Source organism: Solanum pennellii, chromosome 3 (genome assembly GCF_001406875.1).
Source record: "Solanum pennellii chromosome 3, SPENNV200".
Classification (NCBI taxonomy): domain Eukaryota; kingdom Viridiplantae; phylum Streptophyta; class Magnoliopsida; order Solanales; family Solanaceae; genus Solanum; species Solanum pennellii.
The window spans coordinates 74,819,580-74,829,122 of record NC_028639.1 but is presented as its reverse complement, the minus strand read 5'-3'; the positions used below and the strand labels follow the sequence as shown (position 1 = coordinate 74,829,122).

The 9,543-nt window shown below is 33.3% G+C and overlaps 1 protein-coding gene across 1 annotated transcript; it reads right to left on the bottom strand.

The window, feature by feature from the left end:
* Nucleotides 1-2,597: 2,597 nt before the first annotated feature.
* On the bottom strand, nt 2,598-6,971 carry LOC107014949 (linoleate 13S-lipoxygenase 3-1, chloroplastic). Its single transcript, XM_015215079.2, has 8 exons — nt 6,494-6,971; nt 6,138-6,418; nt 5,278-5,518; nt 4,865-5,191; nt 4,541-4,734; nt 4,124-4,425; nt 3,751-4,014; nt 2,598-3,542 (listed from the first exon to the last, which is right to left on the bottom strand). Exons 1-8 carry the CDS (start codon nt 6,852-6,854, stop codon nt 2,786-2,788), a joined length of 2,727 nt encoding a protein of 908 aa, XP_015070565.1. The 5' UTR covers nt 6,855-6,971; the 3' UTR covers nt 2,598-2,785.
* Between the last annotated feature and the right edge of the window lie 2,572 nt (nt 6,972-9,543).

Genomic DNA, 9,543 nt, shown 5'->3' with positions numbered 1-9,543 from the left:
CATTAAAACACTCAACTTAATTTGTTATTAGAAAACCTGAGGTATCACCATTCATTTCATCTCTACAATAAAGTTTAAGAAGTTAAAATGTGAAAAAAGAATTTAGGAGAACTCATAAATAAATGCACATTTTTTTAGCATCAATACTGTTTGGGCACTATTTAATCGAAAAACACAGTTGATGCTCCGAAACATATTGTTACAATATTGAATTTGATATATTATCATTAAGGTAGGTTCAAATTTCATAATTTTAGACCAAGATATAGTTTTTGCTAATTAAATTTACCCCTAAAATTTATTTGTTGAGTTTTCTTTAATTTTATTTAAATTTCTTTATTTTCGGCATAATTGTTACAGAACTTATGTCTTGGTCATGTTTTTTAACTGAAATTATCCCTTGCAATTTTCCGTTTAGGGGAATTTTCAACTATTTAAAGCTCTAAAAATAATTTTAAAAAAAATTAAAGACCAACAATTTTGATAGGATCACCCTATTTTTGGGCCCATTCGTGCGAATGACCCTTTATGTTTTTGTAACGTGTTCCATTTCAGACTGTAACAACCCAATAATCAAATATATAACAATGAAGCTTTTTTTTTTAATTTTCATTTCAGACTGTACCACTTTAATATTCACTTTTCCTTTAAAAAACAAAGAAAGTTCCTTGCAATTTGAGCTTTAACCACTCTCAATCTGGATTTATTCTAATCATATAGGGGGACTGCTCTAACAACCATCAAACTGTGAAAGAGAAAAGAAAAAGGTAAAAAATAAATAGAGTCCCTTCAAAATATTAATTAAATTAATATAGCAACTTAATTTCGCAATTGATTCTGCATATGAGCTGGTTTGGTATTGCTTTGAAAAATGCTTATTTTCATAAGCACTTTTTTAAAATAACTTTTCAGTGCTTTAGAAAGGAAAATCAATTTGTATTTAGCTAATTCATTAGAAAAATATTTTTATAAGGAAATTCTGTCTGACTAATTTAATTTTTTTTTAAATACTTTTGATAGTCAAATTAGGAACATCTATTACAAAAAGAAAAAATTAACATTTTATTTTTATTAAATTAAAATATTTATATTCAAATTTTCAATCAATATTATATATTTTAGAGGGCTAAAATATTTTTAAAAAAAATTCTAATTTGCAAAAACATTGTTGTTATTTTTTTTTAATTCTGAAAATTGATACATAATATAATAAAAAAAAATAATGCATAAACATAAAATAAAATATAAAATTTATTATATAAAAATAAAAAATGAAATTATTAAACGAAACTTATCCATACATACGAGATATGTTAATTAATTAATGAGAAATATATTCGTAATATACATATATGGAAGTGATATTTTAGTTTTGCAAAAACAAAAAAAAATCTGAATAAATTTTTTTTAGCTTCTTTGCAACAAGAGAAAAATGATTTGTGCTTCGATTTTAAAAGCAATTTTACAGATTTGACAAACACCTAACTTTTCAATTTTTTTAAAAAATCAAAGTAAGTGTTCAATGTCAAACAAACTCTAATTCTTTAAACAACAAATGTGGGCACAACACAAATACAATTACATACTTCTTATTGATGTTTCAATTTCACAAGTTAGGCTACCTTACCTTCTATTCTTATATGTGAATTTCAAACAACCAGTACACATTGATAACAAGACAATTTGGGGCCAAGCATCTAATAGCATAATTTAGTGGCTAAAGAAGTAGGTGTAAACTTGAAGATCACAATCTTAATTTGGGAGAAAGGCCTTTCTTATCGGTCTAAGTCATGATACATAATATTATCCAAAATTTGAGCTGATTGGAGGCATACATTATTCGGTACCTTTACGGGTGGTGTGTGTGTGTGTGTGTGGGGTTCCATGACCATCCATGAAATGAAAGTAGCTCTGTAAAATCAACTGCAATTTGTAAAAAGTAAAGTTGTTTTAATGGAAAGTGTAGTGGCAAAAAAAGCTGACGAACATTATTGTGGGAAGTCATGATAAATTGTAGTAGTGTTGGTTTGAGTCCAAGTCTATAATGATTACTTCTAGAATAACGTCACCACGATCACGCAGTAAGACACCATTATTTATTATGTGAATTAGATAGTGAAACTAACACGATTTCAAAAGTCAACTCATGAGATGCGTATAGTCCAATATTATGTGAGATATTGTAACATTCCCACAAGCTTTAAACTGGACATCTAGGTCGTGAACACAATTGGATGTTGCAATATTTATTGCACTAGCGAGAACGAAAGGTAAGGTCTTAGAAAAAAGTTAAAAGAGTACTGCACGAAACTGCACTAGTGGCAATAAGATGTATTGATGATTTGAAGAAAAAAATTAATTAAAATTATGAATTCGCAATCTAAAAGTATCTTTTAACCAAGATTTTTGTCATGATTATAATGATTTGTAATCGGTATAATTTTATAACGAAGGCAGGCGGTAATATTATTTGACTGTGTCGGAGTCGTTATTTAGCAAAACATTTAGATAATATGTCTGTAAGTCAAGATAAGCAACAAATTTTGGAACATAATAATAATCCAATGCAAATGAAAAAGTGACGACACTTAAGTATGTGGTAGATGGACTTAAGCTAGTATTACTGGCTAATTATTTAATTTAATTAATGTTCTTACAAAAATCTAGCCGTAGATACAAACATACATTTTGACATAACATATATGCAGAGAAGACACACCAGTCCGCCCTATTTATGGGCTTTATAAACATAGGTTATATATAATATATATTTACTTATAATTGCTCATATCGATACACTATTTGGAACACCCCTACATGTTACTCCAGGGCCTGAACTTGGTGCCAATAGTTCATATGGTAATACACCAGCACCACACCTATTTTTTAGATTTGTATCGGCATTTCTTTCATCTATCTCCTTCTCAATTCTCCTTATTTCCGCGGAAAATTTGTAGAATGCTTCAACAATCTCTGCATCTCCGGTCCAAGTAGACGGTTGCTGTCTTTCCCCAATGTATTCTTCATCTGGGGAATGTGTCGATAATGTGTCAACCACGGCCATGAACTTTGTTGCTTGTAACAAACTTGGTAAAGCTGAGAAGAAATATTTTTGTGGATCAGCTAGGAACACCGCATACTCGGGATCGTTCTCGTCAGGGATTAATCGACGCATGAGTGGTGGTCGGTTTGGAACGTATCCACTGTAAGGGTACTGCCCGAAATTCAGGGCAGCATGTTGCGCTGAAGCCAGCCAGATGAGGGTGGTGAGGATGGAAATGAGGTCCTCTGGAGTAGCTAACGTGGGCCACCAGTCCTCATTGCGAAGGTCAACGTGGCCCACATTAATAGTCTCAGCATACCAAGCTTGCAGCTCCCTGTCACTGCAAACTTGGGCCGAGGATGGATAGTAGTGATCTACATAATCGCGAACCCAGCCCTCGATTGCGCCCCATATCATAAGCCCATCTGCAGCATAAGGATAGTCCTCAATTAGAAGTTTCAGTCCATAAGGCTGTGTTGAGTCCGGTACTGCCATCCCTCTGCATTTTGAAATAAGACCAAAATTTATTTAGTTTTCACTTTTTATCCACAATAATAAAGACTACATACAAAAAAAATATTAGAACATGAAGGTTAGCTAATTAATGTGCTGGGATCCGATAAATAACAGTGACACTGTGACGATATAATTTTGTCCCAATGTCAGTATATAACTCAAATCCTTATTGACTATAGGGGAAATTGTACCTTCGGATAAGGTCAGCTGGAAGGCCTTCTAAATCAAAGCGCCAATTCTTGTAGGCAGCAGCACTGATCTCCATGCAGTAGCGACCAGGAGTAAAGCAAGCCTCGATGACACCATCAGCATTGATCAAGCTCTGGCGAGCCAAGCCGTTAATTTCTAGAGTGTATCTCATATGTGGATCCAAAAGCTTATAAATCGGATGCATCGCGCTTAACTGCCTATGTGCTGCCAATATAAATGGTTCCAAGCTTGCATGTGTACGCAACCTACATGACCAAAATCAGTTAATAAAATCATCCACAAAACTACAAGTATTAAATAAAGATGAAATTCTGTTTTTTCTGCATCAACTCATTTTTCATGATAATTACTTACCAGTGGTTGACGAGTTGGTGAACTCCAGCATCATTAGCACAGACGTGTGCTTTAGCGATCAGCCACATCCAGTTACCAGTGGCACAAACAGGTGGAGTGACAACACGTTTGGATCGTGAACTTGGACCAGTTTGGGGGAGGCTAAGTTCAATGGCAATGGGCTTAAGTGTGCCAACATCAGACAAGAAATAAATGGTGCGTGTTGCATATGCTTTGCGGCCATCAAGTGCATTAATCCGATCGAGAAACGGAAGATATACATCATGATGATCCAGAATGAAAAGCTTATTTGCATCCAAAGCCTGTCACATTTAGGAAATGAACATTTTTAATTAGTTTGACAGTAAGTTAAAATATACTGATAATGTAAACTAATGTATATTGTTAGTATAAGTGAATCCAATTGTGTTTAATTACCTCTTGAACAGTCATGCCATTGAGATGACCAAGAATGTGCTCCTCCTTGAGGGCGGATTCTTGAGGGCCATAGATTTCAGGATCAAGCTTGCTTACTGGTGGAAAAACCTGAAGCTTTTCGATGGACACTGGGTTCACTCCGGCTATTGCTTGTCGAGCAAATTCATCATCTCGTAACCAGGCAAATTTGTCCTCTGCAATGTTCACAATATTTACATTGGTTAAAATTAAGCATTCATCACTAGTTAAAAGAACTGCACAATAGGTTTTGATCAGCAAAATCAGTCATTCATCCTATTAAGCAACAGGTTAGGGACTAATTACTTGATAGTATCTTTGGCGTGTCGTATTTGAGAAGATCTCCTTCTTTGATAGTGCTAACAACCTTAGGCAATGGAAGCTTTTTTAAGACTTCATCCTGAAGACCAAGCTTCAAAAGTAGCCCTTTGCTATAAAGGCTATCGATATCTGAAAATCCTTTGAAATCGTGATTGTTAGAAGAAATGCTGGCCATAAGAGATGGAATTAGGTTATGGAGCGTTGCTTTAAGCCTGGAAGTTGAGAATGTATTCATTTTAGACTCCTCAAATTGTTCATCTCTCGGAACATATGTTGGATTTGGCTTCTCCACACGACTCTCCGCACTTATATCTACAAAACATTAATCATAAGACAACAATCGTAACTGAATCACAAATTTAACTTATCTACACTGAGAGTGTAACTAATTAGCTAACCTGTGTCTGTAGGAACACGACCAGAACGACAACGTCTAGGGTAAGCAACATTGCCTTCTCCTCCAAGTTTAGGACGAGCAAAATCAATGCCTCTATCTGGATTTCCAAGATCATTATAGATGTCATAATCATATATTCTATCAGATAATTTTCGGATGCCTTTTCCATCGCCTCTCAATTCTCTTAGCTCCCTCTCTCTTAATGATTTCAGTCCTGCTGGTGTTTCATCCGGTAGATATGGCTGCAAAAATAATTTATACCAATTTTACTTTGTTTTCGTTCACATCATATATGTATATTAAAAAGTATTACTATATACTCTACCTATGAACTCAATTATTATTATGGATTTCTATAAAGTTAAAGTCGTTGCATAATTCAATACATAAGCAACATTAACATTGGGGGCCATATGAAAAGACATTTACGTGCATAAAGCATTTAACTCGTGATATGTTGCTTTTTTAAAAAAATGAACTTCGAGTTTCTTCTTTTTTTATTTCCAAATATTCTCTTTGTTCCTTTTAATTAATTACACTATTTAACCAGTTTAGAATAATCAAATCTTTTTTTCCTAAAAGTTACCGTATAATTTTGGTAAAATATAAAATTTAAAAAAATCTTTTGATCAATTCAATTCAAATACGGTAGTAATTCAAACTAAGACTACTTTCCTATTTTCCACACGGAAAAGTATTATGTCAACTAAACTAAAAATTCAAACATTGAATTGAATAACATGAATAAATTAATTGCTACCGGAGAAGTCATATCACATGAGTAATTTGTCGTCACTAATATGATGATAATTTTATTTTATTTAAAAATGAAAGTAGTAAAAATAAAATAAGAAAGTATACCTGATTAGAGAAAAATATTCTTTTTCCAGGATGATCTTTTTTGGGTTGAACCCATGAATTGCAGGGGAAATGAACTGGACCACATGCAAACCCCTCAATAGTAATACTCTCCAGAAAGAACTCCTGCTGGTGCTTGTTCGTCACCGTGATCGCGCCTGGATTCCCGAAATTCGAGTCCACAGTGAATTCTGCTGTGTAATTTACTCGCTCTGTTTTCAAGTTCGATTTCTTAGACCAGTCTTTTAACACTGCTTGGTTGCTTTTCTTCGGTCCTTTTGTATCTTCATAATAATGAAGTAATTAGAGTATATTTTAATAAGAGGCCTTTCGGATAATTAGTTAAGATGTTGACATACCTGGATCGATGTCGGTGCTGATGAGTTCTAACGCGACATTCCTCCCGATTTTGTCGGTGAAAGCATCAAGATGCTTCACAATTGTCTCCTTCAGATCTTCCTTGTTCTTGTTCCTCACTGTAACTACAGCTCTCACTTTGAATCTCACTGCTTTTTCAGGCACAACTTTGATCAAATTTTCACTAATAGCTGCCATAGTACTCTGTCTGTACGCTTTTCTTCTACTTAAATTCCTCCTTCCTTGAAACTGCTGGTTAAACCAAAGATGATTTTCTTTGTGATAATTATTGGGATTCAAAAGTGCCATTGATGATGATTTCTTCAGCAGGGAAATACCCATAATTTCTTTAGCAAGTGCCATAATAATGTTCTCTCTTTAATTTAAGTTGCTTTTTTCTCTTGCTAATGAATTGGGGGAGAGAGGGAAAAAATTAAAGATTTATTAGTTAGAAATGAATATGTTTAGCATAGTGAAATGAATGAGAAGGTATATATAGAAAGAGGTATAAGGTGGATAAAAGTTTATGATTCACCGTCCACACGTTTTTATTTCCTTCACATGAATAGTAAGCGGTTGACTGTCGAAAAATATGATGCGAAATTATTTGTTACGGATTTAATCCTCGACTATGTCACCTTCATTTATTTAATTATTTGCTGGGGTCCGATCTTTTAATTTAACAATAAAATAAATGTTAAAGTGGGTTTCATTTTAGTGCAAGCTTTACACATGGTGGAATTTAGTCAAACCGAGTTGTGAGTTTCACAGGAAAACACGCGCTACTTGAACCCAAGGAGAAAGCAGGAAGAAACATAATTTCCCTTTCCTCTACTATTATTTTAAAAAATATCCAAAATATATGCTCTTGTAAATTATATTTTATTTTGTCTCCCTTTATATATTCTTTGTCAATTCATACTTCTATTTCAAATTTAGATTGACACAAATTAAATATTTTTTCGCAAACTCTGAGAATTTTATTTAATTGTCCACTCAATCATTGTTGTATGGTCGATTTGGTTTGATTTTAAAGTTTATGGTATTAGCTTATTTGCTATCGAATTAAAAAGATGCTAAATCGTTATAGAATCATTAAGATATTGACTTATCGATTATTAATTTATTGGTTTTTGAACGTTATCGGTTCGATTATCGGTTTAACCTTTAAGATTTGACACAAAAGAAAAAATGTTGAAAATCACTTAGAAATAAGGTGACAAACCAAATAAACCATGCACTTGAGTTCACAAGTTACATCTTGCTAAAAAAACAAACACTTTTACATGGTAGAATAATTAAGTGTTTGAGACAACCAAAAATAAATTAAACTCTAAATCGAAGACTTTATATACAAAATGATATAAATATAATTATTTGATTTACTATCGGGTTATCGGTTAACCCGTTAAGAAAAAACTTTAAACCGTTAAGAATTGATAACACGGTAATAAAAAAATCAAAACCGTTATCAAAACCACTAAACTAATAACTCAATATTATAAACCGATAACTATTTTAACAATTTAACTTATTACTTTGAATTCGATTTTAAAGAGCTCTAATTAGTACTATATCTTTATATTGCAATACATCAATCGATAAACTCCATGTCGAAGCTTTGTTAAGAGTCAAGTGCATTGTAAATAAAAAACAAAAAGTTGAGTATATTTTTTCTTCTGAAGATTGGAATTATTTTACATCAAAAAGTCAAATAGAGAGAAAAGTTGCTTCATTTCTGTAAAACATGAACAAAATTGATCCTTTTTATTTAATTAATTAATTACTTTTCTTCTTGGGGGACTATTATCTCTTTCTTCAAAATGACAGTCAAAACGTTGGTAAATAAGAAAAGGCTGCACCAACGTTTGTATCTTGGTGAATGTGGATTATGACATGGTTGTCTGTTAGTCATTCATTGAGATATTTAATAATCTATTGCGGGTCCATCCCACTATATAATAGTGTATTGACAAAAGCTATACTTAATAGATCTGCTATCTTGTTGAGAAGGACATAATAACATTAAAAATTGGTTCCAACGGTGAAAAGTTGACCATGTGATTAGAAGCAGATTGAATTTTTTTTAGACATAGTCATTTAAAAATAAATTATTTTTGATAATTATAATTTATAACTATATATTATATGGAGGAGAGAGTGAGCGAGACTAGAGATAGAGGAGAGATGCAAGAGAGAAGAGGGGGGAGAGAAAGATGTTAAAATTACAGAAATAAAGAGAATAATTTTAGGTTAATTTTCTGTGTATTACTCTTGTGAAATACTGTTACATTTATACAGGAAAGATGGAGAGAAAAAAGAAACGGATAAGGAAACAGCTATACAGGATATATATTACTAACATAATTAGTATATTCTGTTCCTATAATTACTCTCCTAAATATGGCTATTTTCTACACTCCCCCTCAAGTTGGGCACTTGGATTTCCAATGCTCAACTTGCGCAAAATATTACTGAAGGCTTCAGTACTGACAGCCTTGGTTAGGATATCTGCCAGTTGATCTTTTGATCGAACAAATGGGAGTTTGATAACCTTGTCTTCTAACTTGTCTTTGATGAAGTGTCGATCAACCTCAACATGTTTTGTTCTGTCATGCTGGACAGGGTTTCCAGAAATACTTATTGCTGCTTTGTTGTCACAGAATAACTTGCAGGCTGTTTTCTGAGGAAAACCGAGCTCATTTAGCAGTTTTCTAATCCATAGGATTTCAGTTATTCCTTTCACAATTCCTCTGAACTCAGCTTCCGCACTTGACAAGGCTACTACCTTTTGCTTCTTGCTTCTCCAAGTGACAAGATTCCCTCCTACCAAAGTGAAGTATCCAGAAGTGGATTTCCTTCCATCTCGGTCTCCGGCCCAATCTGCATCGGTGTAAGCAATTATATCGAGGCTATCATTTCTTCCAAAATAGATCCCGGTGCTGCTTGTACCCTTTAGATACCTCAGAATCCTCATTACGGCTGTCATGTGATGTATTTGAGGTAGATGCATGAATCTACTCACTACCCCTACTGCATATGCAATATCTGG